The sequence below is a fragment of the Mauremys reevesii genome, linkage group 16, assembly GCF_016161935.1.
Source record: "Mauremys reevesii isolate NIE-2019 linkage group 16, ASM1616193v1, whole genome shotgun sequence".
Classification (NCBI taxonomy): domain Eukaryota; kingdom Metazoa; phylum Chordata; order Testudines; family Geoemydidae; genus Mauremys; species Mauremys reevesii.
The window spans coordinates 40309773-40335717 of NC_052638.1; the positions used below are offsets into that span (position 1 = coordinate 40309773).

At 55.4% G+C, this 25945-nt stretch overlaps 1 protein-coding gene and 1 long non-coding RNA gene across 6 annotated transcripts in view; one reads left to right on the top strand and one right to left on the bottom strand.

The window, feature by feature from the left end:
• The window catches only part of CBFA2T3 (CBFA2/RUNX1 partner transcriptional co-repressor 3), a 113906-nt gene extending 101835 nt beyond the window's left edge, over window positions 1–12071 (bottom strand). The window contains exon 1 of one of the 4 annotated variants that reach the window (XM_039502704.1): window positions 11573–12069. In XM_039502704.1, coding sequence (XP_039358638.1) covers window positions 11573–11663 — 91 coding nt within the window. In that variant the 5' untranslated portion in view covers window positions 11664–12069. Of the gene's footprint in view, window positions 1–11572 lie in introns of all 4 variants that reach the window. The other 3 variants (XM_039502703.1, XM_039502705.1, XM_039502707.1) reach the window with 3 other exon arrangements.
• LOC120384271 overlaps window positions 7252–25945 on the top strand; it is a 32000-nt gene continuing 13306 nt past the window's right edge. Inside the window, exons 1-3 of one of the 2 annotated variants that reach the window (XR_005588722.1) lie at window positions 7870–7895; window positions 8371–8453; window positions 12444–12624. This is a non-coding gene — a long non-coding RNA (uncharacterized LOC120384271). Of the gene's footprint in view, window positions 7817–7869; window positions 7896–8370; window positions 8454–12443; window positions 12625–25945 lie in introns of those variants that run through there. The other variant, XR_005588721.1, reaches the window with a different exon arrangement.

A 25945-nucleotide genomic window follows, 5' to 3' on the forward strand; every position in this document is an offset into this window, starting at 1 on the left:
CCCAACAATTTATGTTCTTCTATGTGTCTGACAATTTTATTCTTTACTATTGTTTCAACTAATTTGCCTGGTACTAACCTTAGACTTACCAGTCTGTAATTGCTCGGATCACCTCTAGAGCCCTTTTAAAATATTGGTATTACATTAGCTAACTTCCAGTCACTGGGTACAGAAGCTGATTTAAAGCACAGGTTACAAACCATAGTTAATAGTTCCACAATTTCACATTTGAGTTCTTTCAGAACTCTTGGGTGAATGCCATCCGGTCCTGGTGACTTGTTACTGTTAAGTTTATCAATTAATTCCAAACCCTCCTCTAGTGACACTTCAATCTGTGACAGTTCCTCAGACTTGTCACCTACAAAGGATGGCTCAGGTTTGGGAATCTCCCTAACATCCTCAGCCGTGAAGACTGAAGCAAAGAATTCATTTAGTTTCTCCGCAATGACTTTATCATCTTTAAGTGCTCCTTTTGGATCTTGAGGATCCTACATCTGCTCCTTTGTAGCAAGGGTCCCGAGTGAATTAGCAATACCCTGCTCTCCAGCCAGACCCGTCTGGATCTCTCTCTCACACACATCACATTTTACCCAGACTTCATCAGCCCCTCTTGGTCGTCTCTTCTGATGCAAGGGCAGAATCTTCTCCTTCCATGCGATACCCTTCATCAAAATCACATTTTGAGGTCTGATCACATCACAGTGTCGAGTCTTCCAACAGCAGTTGGGGCCAGATGCTTCAGCAGGAACGAACAGAACAGGGCAATTATCAAGTGATAATTATTAATTATCAACTGTCGTCCAGTCCCAGCTTCTGGCAGTCAGAGGTTTAGGGACACCCAGAGCATGGGGTTGCCTCTCTGACCATCTTGGCTAATAGCCATTGACGGACCTGTCCTCCGTGAACTTATCTCATTATTTTTTGAATCAGTTATACTTTTGGCTTTCACAGCGTCCTCAGGCAATGAGTTCCACAGGTTGACTGTGCGTTGTGTGAAGAAGCACTTCCTTTTGTTTTAAATCTGCTGCCTAGTAATTTCATTGGGTGACCCCTGGTTCTTGTGTTATAAGAAGGAGTAAATAACACTTCCTGATTTACTTTCTCCACACCAGTGATGATTTTATAGACCTCTATGATATCTCCCCTTAGTCATCTCTTTTCCAAGTTGAACAGCCCCAGTCTTTTTAGTTTTTGCTCATACAGAAGCTGTTCCATACCCCTAAATCATTTTTTTGGCCTTCTCTGTACCTTTTCCATTTCTAATATCTTTTCTGAGCTAGGGCAAGCAGATCTGCATGCCGTATTCAGGGTGTGGGCATACCATGGATTTATATAGAGGCATTATGATCTTTTCTGTCTTATTATCTATCCCTTTCCTAACATTTGCAGTGGGGGAGGTCTAGGTTGGATATTAGGAAACACTATTTCACTAGGAGGGTGGTGAAGCACTGGACTGGGTTACCTAGGGAGGTGGTGGAATCTCCATCCTTAGAGATTTTTAAGGCCCGGCTTGACAAAGCCCTGGCTGGGATGATTTAGCTGGGGTTGGTCCTGCTTTAAGCAGGGAGGACTAGATACCTCCTGAGGTCTCTTCCAGCCCTAATCTTCTATGATTCTGTTAGCTTGTTGGACTGCAGATGTTTTCAGAGAACTAGCCACTAAGTAGCAGCAGGAGGCAGGTTTTCCAGGAGGTGTTGGAAACACAGTGCAATGCCAAGTGTGCTCTGCAACCAATTCCTTGCAGCTGTGTGGGGAAGGCAGTGCAGAGAACAACGCCAGGGCTGGGACAAAGCTGCTGCTCTGAGGGGATCAGGGCGACTGCCCCTGGCACCACCATTTGGGTGACAAAACATATAGAGACCCTGGAGGGATTTTAAAAGGCGACCAGGTGCAATGGCATCTTTTCCCAGCTGCCCTGAGCTTTTCTTGCCTGTGGCAAGAGCGAACTGCAAGGAAAAATGGGCTCTGGAAACAGGGTGAGTTAGACAGCAGGAAGGCTGGGTATCTGCTGCCCCCCACTTAGTGCCATCATCTACCCCCGTGCAAAGGGCACGTGAAACTCCACCATTTGCACTTAGTAGCACTGTGCACCCATTTGGCACGGACTTCACACTATGTAATGACTACACCTGGTGCAGGGCACTGGAGGATTGGCCCTTTGAGGTAATGTCTACTTGGGCCATAGTGCAACGAAGTGTGTGATAGTGTGATCTATAGTCACAAGCTCTTGTGTGAGGCCAGGCTGCTCCTCCTCAGGGTGGGCCCTGGTCTAACTGATCTGGGCACAAGAAAGTCGAATAGTTCCCCTTGCTGATGGCTGCCAGTGAGCACCACGTGACTGTGGGTTCCTGCCCTGTTTCTCCCCGCCAGGAGCGTGCTGTCTGTGCAATTAGGTTGTGGAGGGATTAACGCTCTCCCCTTCTGCTTGGCCAAATAACAACCCCATCGCAGGGTGCTTGCCGGTGCTCCTGATTTGACAGGGTGGAACTGGCTGCAGAAGGCTCTTTAATGATGGGAATTTAATTAGCTTGCATTGCACTTCCAACACCTCCGGTCTCTGCAAAAAAATCAATGTGAATTAACAGAAGCCAATCCGGCATAGCCTGCTGCAGCTCTGTCACACACCCAGAGGTCCAGACAGCTTTCTCAGCCGCGCCAGTGCGTGAGAGCCGGCTTCAGGGGCTGGGAGCTTGCTGCTCCCTTCCCACTTACACCAGTTCCAAAAGAGGAGTCCCATGTCGCCAGGGGAAGGACTGGGTGGAAAATGAAGCTCAATCAAAGCCCACAGTGAAACTAACAAAACCACTGCAATAGGTCCCTCCGGGTCACTCTAACTGGATACGCTGCCTTGCAGGCTGCTGCCGCTGGCTGCCTCTGAGAGCTGCCTTCTGGGCCCAAAGAGGGAACGGGCAGGTGCCAACAAGGCAGGTCGATCGCTGCACCCAGGGATGCCTTCGCTCGGAACCGCCACCTACCTCCCCTCCCCCCGAAGCCAGCCCTTTGACTCCCCACACAGCCGTGTGCACGGCGCTGACCCTCCCGCTGGGGACACCACCACGCTGCTAATGGGCACAGAGCCGGGACCCAGGACTGCTGAGCATGACGAGCTGCGTGACATTGGGCCAGCCAAGCTGTGCCCGTTCCATGCCACCATTCCGCCCTACCACTGCCACTGCACCCGCTGGCCTGCCAGCCTCTCTAGCTCTAACGAGAGCTAACCTGTCCCATGGAAAGCCCAAAGGCCTTGGCGCTGGGTGGCACTTCCTCAGCGGGCATGGTGCCCGTTGCCTGCCCCAGAGCCTGGATACGCTGCCTGCCTGGGCTGGGGGAGGGGCAATGGGCCCATGGAACAATCCAGGGGCTGCAGAAAGTGGGGGGACAGAGGGTGTGACTGGGGGGAGTCGGGTTCTGCCTCAGGGTGGGTGTTGGAGGGCAAACCCGTCCCGCACTCACTGAGCAGCAGTGGTTCCCGTCCCGTGGGGCTAGCGGGCTCCCCCATTGGCTGCTCTCATCCCAGCATCCCGTGACCCGAGCTGATGAGCGGCGGGGGCGGGGAGGGCAGCTGAATTTGAGCGAGTGGCATAGCAGTGCTCAGGGGCACAGCGCCACTCGGGGTGGGGGCTCACTCTGCAACCCACCCCCACGGTCTCCCACTTCCCAGGGGCAGGGCCTGACCTCCTCTGTGTCACACCCCCTGGGGGCAGGACCCACCCACCCCCAATCATTTTTTGGAAGGGTCGGGGAGCCTCAGTTTCAGATTTTGCCCCCAGTCCCCCAAAACCTCTGTGCAGCCCTGCAGCCCGACATTCCCCCTCCCCCCCAAATCTCCGTGGGGGCGTGGGAATTACCCGCCCCCTGCCCCTGCTCTCCCCTTACTTTTCCATGTCCACCCTTGGACTGGACCTGGGGATGGACAGGGAGCTCTGCGTGGCTGGCCGTGCAGGACACGGACCCCTGGGCCAGTGAGACGCTGCAGTGGAAAGCGTGCCGGGGAGGGGACTGAACAGGGACCCAGCTGACACCCGCTGTGGAAAGGTAACGCTGTCAGGGCAGGGGCACAGCTGGTCTCCTAGCACCTCGCAGGACTTGGCGCTGCCCAAGTGCCGCCGCCAACGCCCCCCTGCCGCGGGGACCCCCTTTGGCACCGGGCCCAGGTTGCAGGTGGAGGACTGACGGACAGAGAGCTAAAGCGGGTTGGCCGCAGGCATGCTGGGAGTCCGTGGCAGACCCAGGAGCAGACCCTGGGAGCAAGCCCAGGGCCTTAACCACAAGCCATCCTCCCATCCTTGGCCACTCTGTGGAGCCTGCCAGCCAGAGGGCCCAGCTGACACCAATGGTGCAGAGGCAGGTTCTGATGGGGACATTGGTCCACTAAAAATTGGCCTGAGACCCAGCTCAGCTCACAGCCTAGGGAATGGGCACAGGAGGGAGGCTCCCTAGTGGCCTGCCCCAGGTGTGAGGGTATAAGGTCTTTGAGGTGAGGAATGGAGGTGAGGTGGGGGGCAGGAGCTGGGGGGAGGGGGTACAGGTAGCAGCTGGGGGGTGAGCCACAGAGAGCGGAGGAGGGGGAGGGGGAATAGAAGCAGATAGGGGACAGGATCTGGGGGTTGGGTAGGAGCCAGTGGGTGCACAGAAAGTCTGCTGGGGCAAGAGTAGGTCAGGGGAAGGGGGACAAGGGCAGAAGGGTCTTTAACTACTAGACCCCAGTCCCCTCCAGAATCTGGAATGAAACCCAGCCTGCCTGTGGCTCACCATTCCTTGGCTGTCAGCCAATACGTGTGAACCCACTGGCACAGTGTGGGTCTTGTTCCCTCTAGTGGCTGGTGCACCTGGCAAATAGCAGCCTACCACTGCTGCCGGTTACTCTGCTGGCTCAAGTGGTGTGGATCTAAAGGTGCTGATGATCCGGGGGTGGGGGGTTCTGTCTGGTTCCACAGGATGGGATTTCTGTTGTTTCAGCTTGGTTTGTAACAAACATAGGAAATTGCACAAAAACGTCTATGTGAAAAATGTTAAGGTTGCAAAGTCATGCAGTGTGCAGATAGGAAATGCCAGAATTGATGCTGGCCATGCAACCTGAAGGCAGGCCTCTTGTGCATGTGCATTGTGCAACAGACTTTAATTACACGATCCATTCCCAGCCTATACTGTCGACAGGACCCTGCCTCATTCAGTGCACAATACGTGAAATTTACCCTTCTGAAACAAGCAACCTCATCACCTTCTTCTGTGCAAGCCTTCCTCCTCCCCTCGCCTGCCCCCTAAGTGATGCTGTGTCTATGCTAGGGATTTTTGGCCAATGTTCCCTACTGTTGCTAAGACTGATGCAGCTCCCCCAGTGGCAGCAATGCTGGAAGCACTGATGTAGACAGGTGGCTGGATGGCCACTGGCATTTTAGACCTGTTATCTGCAGTGTTAGATAACAAGATGGTTCAAATTGTGACAGAAGCCTTGTCTACACTAGAGGCCAATCATTGCTATCACCAATGGAGCTGTGTTGACTAAGGTGGGAAATTGTGGCCAAAACCCCCTGGTCTGGACACAGCACTGTAAGTTGCTGACTGCAGGGAGTTTGTCCTTAGTCTCTCTGGCAGGCCCCAGGCTGCGTACCTATGAGGCTAGACAGTGGGTATTATTATTGTTGTTAATTATTGGGAAGAGGTGCATCATGGGAAGCAGGGGATGTTGCTGGCTGGCTGTGATCACCTTGCACTGTTTCCAAGTTCCCAGGCTAAGTAGGGCTTGTTATCAATAGCAGAAAACCGTGCCCTCTCTGTTTGATTTCATTTCCCTTCCCCCGGCCCCTCCCTGCTCCAGTGCTCTTCTGAGATAAATGAAGCCAGAGTGAAGGGTGGGCCACGGCCCAGCCAGCATTATCGCGCTTTTCCTCATGGCGAGTAAATCAGGAAGTTTGCAGAGATACCCTGCCAATAAAATAAACATTGCTCCTGCCAGCAGCTGAACGGTGTGTCCCTCAACCCCTGGCAGCTGCCAGAGCTCCCCTTGGATCGCTCTTCCGGTCAATAACGTGTGCAAATGAGCAGCCACCCAGCAATGTGTGTTCTTAACCGAGCTCCAGTGCTTACTGCATGAAGACCCTGCGTTTGTGACACTGCTGGTAGGGAGAGAATGCTCCTCGCTGTAGGGCAATGATGGGGAGAGACTGAGCATGTGCTGTTATTAGAGAGCTGAGCAATGCTCAGATCCAGACCCTGATATCTCAGCCCTCTCTAAACGATCGAAGGCCCAAAGTCACACACACAACGTACGGCGGAGCAGGGAATCCAAGCCAGATCTCCTGAGCCCCAGACCAGCACCTAACCACTGGGCCAGCGGCGCCTTCCTCTTTACAAGGAGACGGGAACTCTCCTCCCCACATTCGGATCCTTCTTGCCCCACCTCTGCTGTGGAGCTGGCAAAAACCTGAGCCAGCTTCAGTTATGCCAGGCTGGGGCACTACAGGAAACCCTCCAGGCGGACAGACGGACAGATTAGCTAGATGATGACAAACACCAGGCAGGAGGGCAGCTTTTATGCAATAAACCCATACAAATGGCACTACCAAAATGTGTGCCAGCTGTCACCAGGACCACTCAGATACCAGGGTGATGGGCAGGGTCTAAGAACCTGAACAGACGCTGCTCAGAGGTTACAGTCACTTCCTCTGTTCTTTGTTTGCCAGTGGTAAGTGTCCCAAGGCTGGAGGTGATTAGAAAGTGCCTCGCACATGGTGGGAAACCCACGGTGCAAATGATAATCATTTTCTCTGGAGAGATCCCACTGCCATCACCCCGCGTTTACCATCCGGGAAGAGATCATCCCAAGAAAGGGCTCAGGATGAGACACTCCCCTCCCCCGCTTTACTCTAGCATCGTCATCAGCATTATCCATTCGTTCTCTGCCTTGCCCTACCGGGCCATGGTCTCCCACTGAAATCAACGAGCAAAGAAACAACGGAGTCCCGTGGCAGGATATGACGCATCATGGGTATGGCACTCACGGTGGGAAACTAGAGCCAGTGATTCTCTGAGCAGAAGCAGTGGCCCTAACTGAATCCCAGTAGGCAAAGGGTTAACTCCTGGCCCCTGTAAATCCCAGCAAACAAAGGGTTAACCCATGGGCCCTGTTAATCCCAGAAAACAAAGGGTTAACCTGTGGGCCCTGTTAATCCCAGCAAGCAAAGAGTTAACTCCTGGCCGCTGTCTCCCACAGCTGCACTGGGTGGAGTAAGGAGAAGGAATTGGGGCCTGCTGGCCCAGTCAGGCTCTGGGAGGAAACTCTGGGACTGGGCACTCCATAAAACAGGTAGTTCCCAGGGCCGGCGTCCCTTGATGATCCCGGGGAGGTGGAGTGTTTATGGGCTACTGGCTCAGGGCTTTAAACTAGCGAGAGCGTCAGCTGGGAGGGCACCTGTGGGTGTTCTCGTGTGCCTGGTATAGCTGCCCCAAGTGCCCACAGCTGTGGTACTATTCACTCCCCGCTCTGCTGATAGGACTAAGCTCAAAGGTGTGGCTTTCTCTCCCCTTACCCTATGGGGCGGGGGGTGATGGGTGACCAGGTGTAGCAGCAAAGTTTTGCTCTCTGCACTGATATCCCCCTGGAGTGGTCCTGGGTACGCTGGAGGCTTTCTGGCAAGCCCATAAGACCTGCTGGGAGCCTCTCCTAGCTGGGAGTCACTGTATAGCCTGCTGCGGGTGGGGAGGTCTCATCTTCCCCTCGCCCTCCTGTGGACCTCGTTAAAGAAACCCTGGTGCTGCTGAGGCTGACTCAGGTCTGTGCAGTGTGGGCACATCTATCTGCTCCCCCGATAGCCAGGTGAACCTCTATATATGCAGCTGGTTTCAGGTGCTGCCGCTGGACCTTCATGCCTTGTCTGTGGCACGATTTCTTCACTGTAATTTCCCTTCCTTACCCCTCTGGCAAGAAGGAGGGGAGGGGAGCGTAGTGCAGAGCAGCCGCCAGCCCTGAGCCCCGTGGTGCTCAACCCAGCTCAGAGCACGTCTAGATGACCCGGTGGTGACATGTCCCTGGACAGTCAAGCTACAGCTTCCTGCCCTTGCCTGTGCTGTGGTGGGCTTGCACTGCTGGGGGCCTTAACAAGAGAAGTCTGGTGGAGCCGGGCTCTCCGGCTGCACCTATTTACCTTGGAAATCAGCTCAGCTGCTGGATTCTTTTCTGCCTGAGAAACAGACCCTGTTGCTGTGCAGCTCTGAGAGCCGGGCAGCAGCTGGGCATGCCAGGGCAAAAGCTGGAGAGTCCACGCTTTAAAGGGGAACCAGCCAACCTGCTTCTAAGGCAGCCAATGCCCAAATCCTCAAAACAGCATCAACAGGTCTGGTTAACTTCCCCTTTTGTTCCTCCTCTTGTAGGGCTGCTCTGAATGTGCTGCTGTACGTGGGTTGCTGGCGCCTATGACTGCGGCTGGGAAAATCCATCTGCTGCTGGGGAAAGGGTAAGTCCAGTTTGTATGCGATCCCAGTTGGGTTTTTAAGTTTTTGGTTGATCAACTTTTGGGTCTCAGAGAAGAATATTGAGAAGAAAGCAGAAACCCAGTATCTTTAGGTCAGTAAATAAAATCCACAGACACTCATGATTCTGAAAAAGAACAAGGAGTATTTGTGGCACCTTAGATGCTCCCACTCTGAAATGATTCTGAAAGTTACTTACTACGAACCGCATAACTCCTGCAAGCTCCGCTCTTAGGAGCGGGGTGGTAAGAGCACAGGACTGGGAGCCAGGGTTCTCCTGCGTTCTCATCCTGCCTCTGACACAGACGCTCTCTGTGGCCCTGGCTAAGTCACCGCGCCTCTCTGAAACCTGGGGCTAATGGTGCCTCCCTCCCTCCTAGAGGGCTGTGAGGATGAACTAGGAAATGTTTTCTAGCCAGGATAGCTCAGTGGTTTGAGCATTGGCCTGCTAAACCCAGGGTTGGGAGTTCAGGGGGTTGGACTAGATGCCTCCTGAGGTCCCTTCCAACCCAGATATTCTATGATTAAAGGATGGAAAAGGTTTTACGCAATGAAGTGTTCCTGCTGCCCTCCATGGGTATGCCCAGCTCCTGCCCATGTTAGTGGGAGGGCAGGCCAGAGGGTGCACAGTCCTGTTTCTGGGATGGCATCCACAGAGAAAGGGTCAAGATATTTCCAGCAGCAGCAGCTCGTAGGTATGAACCGTGTGACCTGCTGAGGTCTTGCCGCTGGGCGTCACTGCAGCTTGGGTTCTCTGACACGCTGGTGTTTCACTGGGATGGAACCGCTCTGCCTGTGATACCTGGTGTGGTTCTCTACAGGGCTGTGCGGTACTATGGATGTGGGAAGCACCATGGAGTGTATCCCCACTTGCCTCAGGGCCTAATCCTGAGCGGTGCTGAGCACCGCCTGACTGTGGGAGCAGGCCTTTGGGCAGCTCTGGGGTGGAGGCTGGGAGCTGAGTCTCCGGGACGCTCTCTAACGGTGGGTGTCGGGGATTTCCTGGCTTCTAGGCAGCCTGGTGTGAATTCACCTTTAAAATCATACTGCCAGGTGCTGGGGCAGAGACGCAGGCCCCCAGTTCAAATGCACAAGCACAAACTGGGGAATAACTGGCAAGGTGGGCATGCTGCTGGAAAGGATCTGGGCGTGAGAGTGGATCACACATTGACTATGAGTCAAAAACATGATGCTGTTGCGAAGAAAGGCTACTATCATTCTGGGCTGTATTAACAGCGTGTTGTATGCAAGACATGGGAGGTAATGGTTCTGCTCGACTTGGTACTGGAGTCCTGTGTCCAGTTCTCGGTGCCACACTTAAGGAAAGATGTGGGAAAAATTGGAGAAAGTCCAGAAGAGAAGTGAGAAAAGGTTTAGCAACCCTGAGGAAAGGTTTTAAAAGAAACAAACAAACTGGGTATGTTTAGTTCTGAAAAAAAGACTGAGTGGGGACCTGATAAGTCTTCAAATCGGCGAAGGGCTGCTCTAAAGAGGACGGGGATCAATTGTTCCCCATGTCCACTGAAGGTAGGAGACGTGATTGGCCCAATCTGCACCCTGGGGGATTGAGGTGAGATATTAGGAAAAGCTTCCTAACTCCCAGGGGTGTGAAGCACTGGAGCAGGTGACCGAGGCAGGCTGTGGAATCCCTGTCCTGGGCGGATTTTAAGAACAGGTGGGACAAACCCCTGCCAGGGACAGTCTGGGGTTACTTAGCCCTGCCTCAGTGCACGGCGCTGGACTGGATGACTTCCCGCAGTCCTTCCAGCCCGACAGTTCTGTGATTCTAACCCCCTGGAGTCACCTGGGATGAGCCCAGCAGCTCCTGTACTTCCCTGTGCACGGGGTTAGTGGGCTGGACCTCGTGAAGCCCTGCATCCTTCCTCCCTTTGCTTGGGGGACTGACAGGGCCTTTCTCTGGCCGCCCCCCAGCACCCTCGAAAGCTCTGCAGGACAGAGACCCTCCTGCTGGCTGGGAGTGATAGGAGCATCTCCCTCCAGGGCCCAACCACAAGGCTCCCTTTGCCCCACTGACCCCACTTGCTGCCACTCAGGTTACAAGGGGCGGCTCAGATCCCTGCATGACCATGCCGTGCTGTCCCCATGCTGGGCTGCCCTCTGTAGCAGCTCTAGGAATGAGGGTGTCTGGACGGATCCCCAAGGGAACAGCTTTAACTCCGGCTCCTGCAGCCCCTCGGAGCTGTCTCCCTGACGTGGAGCAGTAATTGACAGCTCGTTAGGAGCACCAATACCCCACACCTCGGGGACTGGTGCCGGCGGGGCCAGATCTTGATCTTGGTTACGCCAGGGTAACTTTGCTGGAGCCAGTGAGAGACTCTCGGGGTGAGTGAGCTCAGAATCTGCCCCAGAATTGCTGCTGGGGAATTGGAGTGGAAAATAAAACAAGATTCAGAATGACACATGAGCAAGTGACCTGATAATTAAAGAAAAGCGCCGAGTAAATAAAACATGAACGAGCCTGATTAGTCATGATGGAAATGTTAATTGCAAAGCAGACACTGCCAAGTCAGGATGCACCTTCCTCCAGCTCTGTAGCAAAATCCCTCCATTGTCCTGTGTTGCTCACAGATTGGAGACCAGAAATAGTCCAACGTCTCTCTGCTCCAAACCTGGCTGCCTCCTCCTAATACTCCGGGACAGGTGACAATCCTGCTGCTGTATGAGCCAGTTGGGCAGCTCCCCTGGGCTCTGCTCCCCCTGGTCTATCTGGTTGGTTTGTCCGAGGTGCCATTGGCTTTGCCTAGCCACCGAGTCAAGCTGCCATTAAGCGCCCACCTTTGGAAAACAAGTGCATCTCCCACCTGCTGCGGGGCCCTTGCACCGAGTCTGTCTCAGTGTTTGCCACCCAGGAAGTGCAAGGGCTTGTTTGTGCCCAGGGCTTTCCCTGCGCTGAACACCTGTCTGGCTAGTCACGGGCTGCTCCACTGCACTGAGATCCTGTTTGCTAGATGGGATGAGTCAACATCTCAGCCCTCGGTGCCCATGTAAACAAAGCGGACAGCTTGGCAGCTGTAATTGCTACCACCTGGTCCGTCCGGGATTGGCTTGTTCCACCTCCCGTCCAGAGACCTTGTGTTCTTACCTTGGCTGGTTCCCCGGGAGCCCCTTCCCCAGGCGCCATGGCAAGCGGAGGTGGAAGCTCGGTTTTCCAGCTCGGAAGAGCCTCCAGCCATTAAAGCCAGCCGGTTGCTTGCAGTGCCAGCTGAACTGTGTGGTGGTGGGCTCCAGAAATGCAGTGCCAGGCCCTCTGCTGCCAGCACTGCTGGAGAGGATCCTTCCCCAGCTCCACCTGAGCTCTCGGCTGGAGGCTAGCTGCGTCAAGAGGCCGTGCAGGTGAGTCTCTCACATGCTCTCAGCCACTTTGCAGGGGAGAGGAGCTGTTCTAAATCCACACAGGAGGAGAGCTCCAGCCTCTCCCGCTGATTGCATAACAGACAATGCAGGCGAGTGGCTGCTGGTTCTGTCCCTGGGCCACCCTGCCCTGAGTGTCTCTGACTTACTGCTGTCCAGCCTGCTCTGGAGTGTGCCTTGCAAGGGGTGCTGGGTGCTCATGTGACCGCCAGGGTTGATGTGGAGGGGGAGTTGTGTCCCATGGCGAGAGGGGAAGGCAGACAGCTGCCTGCTGGTGATAATGCAGCAGGGGAGGAGGACTGGGCAGCTGTACCCTTGTTCTTCCCCCAACAGGAACCATCTGTGACCAAGCCCAGCTCTGTCTTCCCTATCACCCATTCCGGTCTGACTTTCCAACAACTTCCCCTTCGCGCTGGCTTCACTTCCCCACTCTGAGCGGGGCCAGTGCAGTAGCAGCCGCAGCAGTGGCCAGGCTGGTGTGGCGAGTTCTCGTTTTCCCGCGGGGGCGGGGGCGGGGAGTGCAGGCGGGAGCTGGGCCTGTCGGTTCTACGTACAGCAGGCTGGGTGTCTGCAGCTGTTCTCGTCTTGAACTTGTCTCTTAGGGGGGACTTCAGGAAGGCCTGAGAACTGACATGATCATCCCTGGCCTGGCGCCATGCCCTGGGCCTGCTGGCACACCTCTGCTGGCACACCTCAGTCGTGCGCCCTCTGGACTGCAGCCCTCACCCAGCCCCAGGTCTCTGCTGCACCTCAGTCATCTCTCAGCCGGAGAACAGGGGAAAAATCCCCCATAAGTCTTTGCAAGCTGGAGCCACTAACTTTAAGTGGTCCTGGCTTCTCCCGTCTCTAGTGTCTCTTGGTTCCTGCCTTCTCCCCCACCCTGGGCTTCCATTGCCCTGCTGCTGCTGCGCGGGGTGCAGGCCCTGGGGAAAGGAAAGGGCTTGTTAGAGAGAGAACCGAAAGGCTGTCTGTGCGTCTGCAGGTGGGAGGGAGGAAATCTGTCCTAAAAATATAGCCGTGACTGCTCGCTCCCCGAAGATGGCTCAGCAGATGGTGTGTCTCTGCCTGCCACCTGTGGAGCGTGTGCTCCCGCAGATGGTGTGTGTGGTGCTTCCACTTTCACACTGCTGCCCTGGGCTTCCTGGCCCAATCCTGCCTTTTGCTTTCAGCAGCATCTCCCAAGTGGCTGTAGCTAGAGGCTGGGAAAGCAGAACCCTCCCTCCTCCGAGCAGCTTTGCGTGGCTGGAGCCGGGGACCTGGGGCCTGAGCTGGGGTGCACGGAGTGTGGCCTCTGGGGAAACCCCAGGGACTTCCCGGTGACAGATTGTGGGAGGGAGCCCTGCAAAGACCTGGGCCTTACGATGGGCTAGCTCCCATCTGCGTCCTGGCGCGCTTCCCAATGGTGCAGCCGGGGCCGATGTGCGGGGAGACGCCCTACTCCCTGTTAATGCATTAATGCCTTCAGTCAGTATCCCCAGGGGGACGGGGAGTTCTTCTCCCGCTCCCCCCACCCTGTCAGAAGGGGAAGTGATGTTCCCACCGTGGGACCTGGGTGTTACCAAATGTGAGCATGGTGGGGATGTTGGGGTCACTGCAAGGCCTGTTTACACTGCAGGGGTGCAGCTGCGGTGCTGTAGTGCCGCCGCCGTCCCAGCACAGTGTAGACCCTTCCTAGGGGTGGCAGCCAGCTCAGCAGAAGCATTCTGCCATCTGCGTCCGTGCTGGGGGATGGGTCCCCCAAGGATGCCTCCCTGAGAGCCCGGTACAAGCTTCATTCTAGTTGTGAGCTCTGAGGGGGTGAGAGCTGCTAGCAGGCAGGGTGGGGCCAGCGGCTGGGAGGGGAAACCCCTGGGAGGGGAGCCAAGAGCCAGCAAAAAGGGTCAGATGGTTGAAAAACCACTAAACAAAGCAGCTGGGTAAGAGAGTACAGGGGGCGAGAGTCCCAGCCATGGGATCTCCGTGTTCCCCAGCATTGCCATCCCCTGGCCAGGCGGCAGCGTGCCAGGCCACTCGTGCCCCAGGTACAAGGTGTGACCCAGCAAGTCTCTCTAAACCGTCGCACTCCTGGAGGCTCCAGGAGATGGCCCCTCTTTCCCCCTCCACCCCCGCAATGCGTCCTTTGGCTGCTGGGTGGGAAGCGCTGGATGAGCTCGACGGTGCTGTTTGGTGGTTCAGGCTTGGGCCGTCTTTCGCTAATTTCGGAGTCCTGGAATCTGCACTGATTGAGGGCTAAGGCAATGGACCCAGGTGCCTTTTTGTGAGGGAGCCTCCCCCCCAGCCATCCAAAGACACCCCTGAGAGCTAATCCAGGAATGGGGGAGGGTGGCCCGCAGAGCGAACCCCCCTCCAGGAAAGATGATGCCCCTTCACAGCCACACCCGTAGCAGAGAAGAGCTGCTGTCTTGGGGCTCCGATCTCACCTATGGCTGCTGGGCAAACAGGTGCCAGCTGGGCCCAGCTCCGAATGTTCACCTTATAAAGCTGCTGCTGGAGTGAGCATTGGCAGGGCATAGACACAGTCCCATCTGCTCACTGGCCATGGGTCCCCATGTCCCTGGGCTGCGAAGGCTGAAGTGTCTGCCTGGGGCAGCCAGCGCGGAGGGCCTGACGTGGGTCCCGCTCTGCAAGGTGCTGAGTGGCTTTGTTACTGTTTAGTTAGGGCTCCGTTGTGCTGGGCGCGCTACGAACACACAGGGAGACACCGCCCCGGCCCTGACGACCTCGCAGGCTAAGCAAACTCCTGCCAGGTCAGCCCCGTGTCTGGGGACTGCCTGTGCAGGCATCTGGATTCTTGCTGGCTTGTGGCCTCACATCAGGTTGAGACCTTGGCAACTGTGCTCCAAGTGGGGAGGTTTTAATGCTTCATGCTGACGAAAGGAGGCTCGTAATGTTGCCAGCTGTGCTGTCTCACCTCTTCCCCCTTTTATTTTTAGCTTGGGCAGCACCATTGCTGCTTACAGGGCAGAGTGTGTGCAGACAGCTCTGCTTTTGGGGAGTGGGGGAGGGTGACTTCCAGCCCTGGGTTCATGGATGGGGAGCAGGGGAGACGCTCCAGCGAGAACAGGGGTTGGAGAATGACAGATGGGCTCCTTTGCAATCAGGTTTTGCAATCAAACAGATTAATTTGCAATCAGATTTTGAGAGCCGGGGGGGGGGGAACTGCCCATGTGGAATGCCTTGCTTGAGAAGAGTGAGTAAAGGCCAGGCTGTTTTGGGGTGGGGGGGGGTTCCTTGTTGGCCCCTAGCAGGATCATTCTCAGCAGCTGCAGCTCCTGTATCCTCCTGATTTCTCCCATCACCTGTAGTAGGTTGGATTTTCTCAATCAGGCCAAGCTGCTGTACACCTGCCCTGGCCCAGATGCTTTTTAATATGCATCAGTGATGTTACTTCACTTTCCCTTAACACTCAGCTCTCAGGGCCCTCTGGAGCAGCCATTCTCGCCTCTCATCCTGGGCTGGGAGTACCCATCCCTCACCTCCCCCGCCTTAGTTTCTGTCTGAGTAACATGCACATTTGTTGCTGAGCAGAAAACCCCACCAGGTTAAAGGAGAAGCTCAGCCAACTCTCACATCCCCTGGCTAGTCAGACCAAGAGAGTGAAAGGAAACAAGAGCCCCCCATGAAACAGCTGGCTGGGATTCGCTTTGTTTCTCAGACGGGATTGGTTTTGTCTTTGCATTTGACGGTTGGCTTATCTGTACTTGGCTGTGGCATGCGCTCGTCAGCCCGGCCTTTCCTTTATCAGCATCTTCCTCCCCTCCTGGTGTGGGTTGGCTGGTTGGAGGCAGGCAGATTTACGCAGAACAGACGTTGGTCGCTCTAGCATCTTCCTTACGAGCCTGTTTTCTAAGATCGGCCTGTCGAAAGGGGAAGGAGAAATACGCCGAGATACTTGCAGTCATTTTACACTTTACAAAGAAAACTTGCTTTGAGTTAAATAAACCAGATCAAATGAAATTGCATCAATAATCCATGAGTGAAATAATAATAAAAACGAGCTAAATAATAAATGAGAAACTGAGTGAAATAAAACTGAACCCTCTCTTGAACCTGTTTAGCGCTTTGTGCTAAACAATTGAGAGTCTTAGAATGCCCTGTTTCCAAAGTGACTTCCCCCTGCCCCATCTAACTCTGCCCCACAGCCCTGATGAGAGGAATGTAGGGAGGTGGAGTGGAAGGACCATGCTGGAGCTCATAACTCTGCTCTTGCAAAAGGGGCCTGGGATCCTTAACCAAGAATGGGTGGGGAGGGCGTTTCCCAGCCGATCAGAAAGTGGCCCTGAAGGACTCCCACAGTTGTACAGAGCCATTGAGTCGGCGCTGGAAGAGCCCCCTCTGTTGCATCACTTCCTGCTGCAGTGCAGTTTTCCTCTGGCATCTGCCCCCAACCTGCTGACCAGCCCCAGCTCTGCTTGGCTTGAGTGAGCTGGCGGTTCAGAACGGCCCTCAGCACACTGGTTTCCTTTGGTGCTGGAAGTTTGCCCGGGGTTGGCACCTGTCAGATTTTGGGTCGGCTCCTTTTCCTAGGTGCCTAGGAATGACTGCAGTCAGGCAGGAGAAACTGGGCACGGGGAGAGCCCAGGGCCATGTCCACGTGGCATCACTTGACTGACGATTAACGTAGGCGCAGAATCGGGTCCCAAGCAGCAGGAGATTGTTCCTAGCCCCCTGAGAGCAGAAGCAGGCCCATAATCTGACAGGTGCCAGCCCAGCCCCAGGCGACCTTCGAGCACAAAAGCAAAGGGAAGCCAGTGCACTGAAGTCCGCTGCAACAGGCGCTCGCTTTGCACCAGGCCCTGGGAAGCTCTCCTGCATGGCTGTGTCCGCAGCGAGGAAGCAAGAGCAGTAGTTGCAGCGCCGTGCTGTGTCCGTTCCCCAGCCGCTCCACCAGTAGGAAAGCAGGAGCTTAGAGGCTCCAGTTATCTCCATCCCCAGCTGTTCCCAGATAATGACACCGAATGGCAGAGCAGATGCCTGATGGCATGCGCTGTGAGGCAAGGAGCAGTGGGGCTGGGGGAGGCGGCAGTGACTTTCAGACCAGAGTGGGGTGGGGAGAAGGCATGCGGTTTGCAAAGGGGCAGAAACGGGGGGGAGGTGGTGAAGCTGGCAGGATGCAGAGTGAGGGGTGTGTTCCCTGGAAGGGCACAGGGCCGGTGCAAGCATTTAGGCAACCTAGGCAGTCACCTAGGGCACTGGGATTTGGGGGGCGCCATTTTCTTCGGCAGCGACCACAGTGGCCGGATCTTCGGCAGCCCCAGTCGCCGCCGGCATTTAGGCGGAAGGAGCTGGGGCAGGGAAGCGTGGGGAGGGCCTCCTGCAGCAAGTGAGGAGGGGGCCGCACGCAGAGGAACTCGCCACCCCAGCTCACCCCTGCCCCACCTCCTCCCCGAGCACGCTGGGGGCAGGGGTGAACTGCTTCACTTCTCCTGCCTCCCAGGCTTGCGGCGCCAATCAGCTTAGGTGCCGCAAGCCTGGGAGGCGGGAGAAGTGAAGCAGCGACGGCCTGCTTGGGGTGCTCGTGCGCAGAGCAGGGGTGAGCTGGGGCAGAGGGGGTGCCTCAGGGTGGAGCTGCCGCAAAGGGGGCACCTCAGGGCGGAGGGGGGCAGCTGCCGTGGGGGGGCGCCTCAGGGTGGGGGTGTGGGGGGGTACAAGGTGGAAGTTTCGCCTAGGGCGCGAAACATCCTTGCACCGGCCCTGGAAGGGCACATACTCTCCTCCACTCCACAGGGCCTGCTGCAGAGGCCGGACCGCCCGCCTTGGGGCAGGGGCACTCGCTTCTCAGCAGGAACTTCAAAGGAATGACTGTAGCATTGGTGGAAGGTACCAGTCCTAGGAAGAGACACCTCTGCTCCCCTCTCCCCATCCCCTTTGGCCAGAACAGGTGAAACGGGGCAGGAAGGCTGCAGGCTCCCCGCCTCACGCAACCCCCTCTCCCTCGGCAGTGCCCGCTGGCGAGAGGGGCAAGGATGAAGGCTCGGTCTGGTTTGCTAGTTAATAACCTCGGACCCTCCCGCCTGTTTCTCTGGAAAAACAGCCGATCGGCTGGGGAATTGGGCAGAGAGGGGTATGTGGGTTTTTTCCATCAAAAGGGGAGATGTTCATTCCCGTGTTTGAAACCAAGAGCCTGTCGTTTCTAGCAGCAAAGCTGGAGAGGTCACTGGGAGACAGGCAGACTTGGCGACAGCTCCTGTTAGTCTCTAAGCCAGTAGGGTTCAACCTCTTTGCATTTCCCGAAACATTTGGATGGAGGTGCAGACCCCTTTAGCAATTTTGGAGGTGGTCTGTGGCCCTGCAGGACTCTGCAGACCATAGGTTAAAAACCACTGCACTAAGCGTCTCCAGGCTTTTCTATGCTCCCCGGGGCATACGAGCACCTCGCATACCCTAACAAATGCATCCCCACCAGACGGGGCTGAGCCTCCGTCCCCCATGTTCTAGCCAGGGACGGGGGAGTGACTTGACTCGGAGAGCGTCAGCCCGAGCAGGGATTAGAACCGGCTCTCCCGAGCGCCTGTCTAGGGCCTCTGTCACACACCGTCCTTTCTGTGTAGACAAGAGCTGCACCTTTCTGGGCATCAAGACTTAAAGGGGACCGTGAACGACCGCGTTCTTTACAAAAATCACAGTGCCGGGGAGACAAGAAAGGAAAGGGAGCGGGGGAAGGCAAGAGAAAGAAGAAAGTGAAGGAGATGGAGAAAGGAAGAAAGAATCCACAGAGTTCAAATGAAATACAAAGACGAGTCTTAAAAAAATCAATCACTCACGTGGCCCTGGAGTGGGAGATAAGAGGAAAGACAGAAAAGTGAAGTGTAAAGAGAGGGAAGAGGAATGAGAGTGGAAGAGAGGGAAGGGGCTAAAGCAGCAGACAGAGGGAAAGGGAGGAAGGAGGGAGTCTGCGCGCTCTCCTATCGCTTCTCTCCATCACATTAGCCTAACCTCAAGTAGTTTTTCACAGAGATTGGAGTGATCAGGTAGTGCTGCCCTCCCAGCCAGCTGGAGGGCTTGTGAATAAGCACCTGCTTATCTCTGTCCAACGGCTGTGAGCGGCTGTAGATTGTGCGGGCGACGAGGCACTGCCTGCTGGCTGCGATTTCCATATCAGCGCCCTGCAGCCGCCTGCACCAAATAAACACAACAGCCACGTGGACAAAAGGTTAATTATCAATTTTCAGAAAGAGAGCGAGAACAAACGGTGACTTCCATCAAACTCTGGCGTGGACTTTCTGCCTCTCCGAGCTGGGGAGCAGTGCCAGGAGATAATGCCCCTTTAATGAAGAAACGTCCTTCTTTGTACACCTGGCCCCGCGCCCGTCACCGCCTGCTGCCGTGTTATCCGCCCCCTTCGCCTCTTGTGGCAGCAGAGTGGGGCTCGTATCTCTGCTTCTGTTGTACCGAGGCGACGCTATGGCCTTGTGTGGTGTCCACCGAGTCTCCATCGCATGGGGCGGGTGCGTGCAAGTGTGAGCATTGACTGCCCCGCTCTGCCCTCGGCATGTTTCCTTGGCCCTGTCAGCCCTTTGAGGGTGACCCACCCGGCTCTGCGAACGGAGGCTTTTGAAGGAGAAATCTCTACTTCCTCTGGGGCTGGGAAAAGGCTCCTTAGGAGCTCCCAGAAGGCACCTGAGGCCTGTACCTGTTCATCAGCATGGCTAGAGAGCCCCTGGCTGTAGTATCTGAGCAGGCAATGAGCACAGAGAGAGGAATGCACCTCCAGCCGGGAGAACGCTCCCCCATCTATTCCACTAGCCTGTCCCAGGAGCCGGTGCTGGTAGGTGACTCCCTCTGGGCTGGGCCATGCCCTGAGCTCAGGGTTCCATATGTTCCTAGTGCGGCGAGCGCAGACCCTGCCGGGCAGGGCAGGGCTAGAGTGTAACTCCGTGAGCCCTGTGGCTGGGAAGTGGGGATCCGGCTGTTCAGAGGCTCTGCGAGAGGAGCTGTAAGTGAGGTGGCCTTGGACTCCACCCCCTTACACGGACATGGGCCCTGCGCTAGGGGAGCTCTCAGGCTGAAGACCTGGAGAAGTGGGTGAACCACGTACATCTTACCCCTTCGTCTGGCTGCTCAGTGTCGGACTCCCACAGGCCGGGCCTCCCCTAGGGAAAGGGGGTGTCTGGAGGGTGCACTTGCTACCTTATTCTAAAACCCTAATGCACCTGGGGTGGCCTCTTGGGCCTGTTCTTCTAATCTAAATCCGATAGAAGAGCTAAAATGCCCTGGGTGGGACGAGCAGTGATGGGAGCTTGTGCTCAGAATAAACCCTACCGTGGGGCCAGGCCAGGCTGTGAATGTCACAAAAGGCACGGGGCAGTGTCTGTCCATTGAAACAAATGAGACCCTACGTGAGTGGGGGCTGCAGGATTGGGCCTGGTTAATGCTTGTTTCGCACTGTGGGTGTGAATGCACGGGAGTCCCTGCCCCGGAGATCTAGAAACCTGAGCACACATGGTCTGGTGCGAGCAGACTTGGGCGTGATCCTTACAGCTGGCAAACAGCAGGGGCTGGCTGCAGCAGTGGCCTGTCCTGGGCATAGGAGGATGCCATGTTCGCCAAAGGCGCTGACGCCAGCCGACAGCAGTGACAACAGCCCTGGAAGGAATTAGCAGATGTTTGAAGCAAGGGCAGATTGAAGGGCCCTGTTGTCAGAAGACTGAGAACCCAGGAACTAACCGTGTGTGTGGGAAAGTGCAGCCCCTCAGCACGCGCTGGCGGGGGAATGCGAGTGCAAATGGTGAATTAGGAGCCCAGTGAACAAGCTGCCTGCCTGGACCCCCAGTCTGCACGGCAAACAGGTGAGGCTCTGCCCAGTGCCTGCCCTTTGCATTCAGACCCGAGGCTCCCAGTCCCTAGTAACTGGGGAGGAAGTCAGGGCTGCGAGTCCCGTTCGGAAGGAGGTGATGTCACTTCCAAGAATTGTCCTGGGCTTCCATCGCTGGAGGGGGTCAGAGGGGATCCTCTGCTTCCCCCTCCACCCCCCAGGGAAAGTCAGAACTGGCCAGGGGGACCTGCTCTCGGGCACCGGCTTGTGCTCTCGCTAGTGGCAGCATGGGTCAGAGTGGAGACCCCACCCTGCCCCACTGACTGGGATATTGTTCCTACCCTGAGGTCCCCCAGCCCTCCTGACCCAGGGAGGGTTAGATTTGCCCCTAGCCCTCTGTTGGTGCATCCTGCATGCATTGAAGGCTGAGCTCTGCCTCCAAAATGATCCAGCTTTGATAGACAGACGGTGTGTTTTTCCCCTAAATTCTGGTTTGGGAAACAGCCAGAGAACTGAGCTGATGGCTGTATAGGGCAGGAGAGGGAATTCTCCTCCAGTGGTCTGCAGCGTCTCTCTAGTCTCACCATCCGGCATGCTCCCGCCTCGCCTTGCTCATGTTTCTGCATTCAGGGCACTGTCTCTGCTTATCGAAAGCCTGGCTTCACTTAAGCTCTGTTCGGCCAAGGGGCACAGATACAGAGGATGGGGAAGGAGAAGGTGCCGTGTTCTCGGGAGACCTTAGACCGTCTACTAAAGAAAGAGGAGGGAAGGAAGCTAGATTGCATGTAGGTTACCGCAGGGTGGTTAACTTCTCTGAGAATTCTGCTGCCTGGCGTGTCCTTAATCCTACTGCTCCAAACCTAGAACAGCATGTGACCTTCTCATTCTCCATCCAGCCGGGTCTTTTGTGCAAACGTACGGTAATGTATCCTTCAACGCGGCAGCCTTCCCTCCGCAGCACGAGCTTCGCTGCTGTGCTCCGGTAGAACTTTTTTCTTTCTTCTGCCATGTTGTTCATGTGCAGCCTTTGTACGGAAAGTCTCCACGCATTCACCTCAATGTCCAATTGTGTCCCTTGCAAATGTGTGAAAGCTACATAACAAGGGGGTTAACCCTATGCATCCAAAATTAATTTAGGAAAATCCAGTACCCTTCCTGCTTCTGCATGAGCTCCAGAGTAACCTCTCTCCTCACTTTGGCCTCAGAGGGTGCAAGGGTCCCATCCAGTATGGAGCTATTGGAATTGCTGAGAAATGCACCAAAACGCTTGCTGTTCATGAACAGTGCTGCCAGGCTGGTATTGGCCCTAGAGCTCTGGAGAAGCAGCTCTTTCTCAGATTGTTCACCTCAGTGTATTCGTCCCGGTCCCGGAGGATGACCTGGTTAAAGGAAATGCTCCCTTTTGTGTGAGCCGAACCCTGTGCTGAGGCCTTTTTGAAGCACTTCAGGAAAGTGGAGACAAAACCCCACAAATAAAGCACACGGGGCTGCCACAAAACATGAACGTGTCCCTGCCTGTTTTGTGCCCGGGGCTGCTCCCACAGAAGTCGGTGGGAAAACTCTGGTGGCTTCACACAGCTTGGCAGCAGGCTCTCCGTCCTGCCTGACTTAGCAGCACCATGCCAAGCTATCTATGGTCCTGGGGAGAACTGCCAGCCCCAGCCGCTCCTCTCCTAGCTAGTGAGAAACCGAGGCCATTCATGTCACGGCATCGCAAGGCTGGGCAAGCAGAAGGGATTCAATGTGTGATTCCCCAGCCCTCTCCTGTGCGGGGAGCCGAGCCTGTCCTACAACCCAGCTGTCCTTGGGGCAGGCCGGCTGTTTCCCACTGGGTGCAGAGCACCAGCTGAGCCTCTGGGCAGAGGCAATGGGGGGGTGAATCCATTGGCCTCTGCCCCCGTGAGCCTCACAGTGCACAGGCAGGAGGCAGCCCCAACCCCCTGCTGACTTCTGCCTCCCTCAGCAGAAGTGCAGTATCCCCAGCCACATGGAGACGTGCGGCTGCAGGCCGGCTCTTCCCGAGCTCAGCCTGGCCCCTCTAGCCACGCGCTTGCGCTGGTCGAAGACTCCCGCAGAAGAGCGTGCGTGGCTGGGGAGAGTTTTCTAGGCATTACATGTCGGGCCACGTTCCCAGCACAATTTCACTAGGGCAAACACCTCATTCCCACTGAGTTGCTCCTAATTCCTACCATGGTTACCGGGATCAAAATCAGGCCTGTCCTGTCAACAGAAGGCGCGTGCTGGGGTATGACCAGGAGCTAAGGGGCTGAAATTATTTTGGCTGCACACCAGGATAAACTTGCTGACCATGAGTGGTATCCAAGGCAAGCGAGGAAGCCCAGGCTCGGGATCTTAGAACCAGACTGGACAAAGGGGTAGGCTTTGGCCCCTGGGGAGATGAACCGGCTGCTCCAAAAGGCTTTTCCTACCTCTCACAGGAACGATCAGAGCCGGCCAAATGTGAAGTAAACGATCCCCCAGCACAATGGTGCTGGCAGCTAGGAGACGGTGCTCAGCTCTGCACGGTGAGTGGCCGCATTGCTCAGTCAGTGCTCACCCCTGTGTGATCAGCTCCAGGGGAACAAGGAAATGCTCTTCTGAGGCCAGACTAACCTATACACCGTCCCATGCAAAATCCCCGGAAAGGCAGAGAGACCATCACCCAGGATGGGGGCTTGGCTTCCGTGATGCCTGGCGTTGGTTTGATGCTGGGGACACCTGGCTGGCAACACTGTAAAGCTGGCCTGAGACCCACCACACTCATGGCACATGGGCCAGCAGGGGAGGACGGTGCTGGGCCAGATTCAAACTGGCAGCCTGGAAGCAAAGGGGCAGCATATTTCTCACCATTCCTGTGAGCCATCCAGGCCCACGCAAATCCATATTTATCCAGGGATGGTCTCCTATAAATAGTTCAAATCCAAGGTCCTCGCTCGAAGCATCCGCTCAGATGGAGAGTAGGCAGAGCTCCGAGAACTGCTAGCAATGGCTCTGTTTGTTATAGTTCTGCCTACTCTCCTTTGGATTAATCTGGCTGCTAGCTATGATTCAATACTCCGCAGTGTCTGAGTGCTTCATCCCCAAGCCAGCTGCCCACAGGCTTGCGCAGGGGGCCACAGCAGCACGGGGCGCGTTTTCAGACCAGGCGAGGTGCTCTGGGCAGAGCTGGCTCACTGGAGCAATATTTTAACCACGATAGAGTATCTGGGAGCTCCATTCTAGCTGCAGTATCCATAGAAGCACTGGAGGAGGGAGCCATATGGTCCCCTAAGCAAGCTGTTTTCTACGCCAGTCAGATGATTGGGAAAGGATGAAACTGAGCCCAGCTTTTCCCTCTGCAGATGGAGACAAATTGTTTCTTGGTTTGGGATGTTTCTAATCTACCCGGGGAAATAGATATGTGGCTCCTGTTAAGAATATTGCAATTTAATAATAATATTTAGCACTTCCTGTTCAAAGCACACTGCAGCATTGTCTAATCAGTCCCCACAATGGTCCTTTTAGGGAGGTAAATAGTATTGTCTGTTTTACAGATGGGGAAACAGAGGCCCGGAAGGGTTAAAATGACTTACCCAAAGCCACCAAAGGAGGGAGGGTTAGAACCCAGGAGTTCCTGACTCCCAGATCTGTGCTCTAAGGACTACGCCACCCCCATCTCCTGGCCCCAGCAAACAGACATTAACTCCAAAGGCCCCGTTCAGACTTTTTCTAATTCGAGGGGTGTCTCCTTTGTCAGCATGAAGCGCCCACTCCTCTGCATTTTCTAAAATCACAGTGTAGGCACCAAGGAGACAGATATTGTGCCCAGCAGAGAGAGAGTCAGCATCCTCTACAGCAGCGGTTCTCAGCCAGGGGTACATGGACCCACGGGGCGTAGGCAGAGGTCTTCCAGCAGATACATCAACTCACTTAGATATTTGCCTAGTTTTACAACAAGCGACATAAAAGGCACTAGTGAAGTCAGTGCAAACTAAACTTTCACACAGACAATGACGTGTTTATACTGCTCTATATACTGTACACTGAAATGTGAGTGCAATATTTACATTCCAGGTGATTTATTTTATTATATAGTAAAAATGAGAGAGTCAGTGATTTTTCAGTAATAAGGTGCTGTGACACTTGTAGTTTGGGGTCTGATTTTGTAAGCAAGTAGTTCAGTGAGGTAAAACGTGGGGTGCACAGGACAAATCGGATTCCTGAAAGGGGGACAGTAGTCTGGAAAGGTAGAGAGCCGCTGCTTTACAGCATAAGAACGCCTGGCCCCAGTCTGTACACCCGAATGAATATGGCCCTAGCTCATGGGAGGTAGAGGGGAGACTGGACCAAGACTCTCTGGATCTGGAACACTCCACCCCCTGGAACGTTCAAGTCTGGGCCAGAACAACAGCGCAACCCCTACTAAAGGGGGAGGAGATCACAGCCCCTCGTATGTCCTTGGGCCAGGGCTTCCAGATGTCTCTCAGATGAGTCCTTGCTTCTTTGGGCCTAGGCTGGTAGGATGATGCCCTCGAAGAACCTGAGAGGAGCCCTGCTAAGAAGCAGGGTGTGGGAAGGAAAGTGTCTTGTTTTAACTGGGCCTGGGAGCACTCAACCCTCTGCTCTGTAATCAAATCTCATTCACTCCAGCTGGCTCCTGGCTGCATGTTCCTTAGGGGCAAACTCTGCCCCCCACCCCAGTCCAGCCTGGTGCAGGGGAGGGGGCGGGAGCAGGAGCAGGAAGCCTCTCCTAGGTCCATGAAGTGGCAGTGCAGTTGCCCTCCAGCCCACAATGCCTATATGGCCCCAGCCTCCTAGTCTGTAGGGGTCTAAGGCCAGAGGACGCTTGAAGTATCAGAGCCACTGCACAGGGACATGGGGGGAGCCCCTGCATGGACCCACATCCAAATTCTGCCCCCACGGCAGAGAGACACTGGTTCTGCTGGGGCTAGGGGGCCTCTGAAGAGAAGGGGACACGTTTCCCCAGGTGTTGGCTCAGAAATCCCGCGTTGTGCTTGTGTGATGGCTGCCATCTTGGCTGACAGAGGGGATTGTACCGGCGGCCTCTAGAGCAGAAAGTGTGAGCTGAAGAGCCAGCTCGCAAGCTGTCCCAGACTCGTAGCCTGTGACCAGTGGGTTACTGAGTCCAGACCAGTAAGGGGTTTTCACCATCTGCCTTATAACCCTGGGTGCCTTCATTTCCCTGTGGTCTGGATGCTCCCAGCTCGTATTCTAGCCTGTACTGAATTTCTCTGTATTCAGCAGCCCCAGTTCAGCAGCCAGTGACCCCAACACGCACCTAGGCCTGAATTTTCCCCAAACCACCTGCCCTGAACTGGCCAGCCCTCTCCTGGACCACTCAGAGGAAGA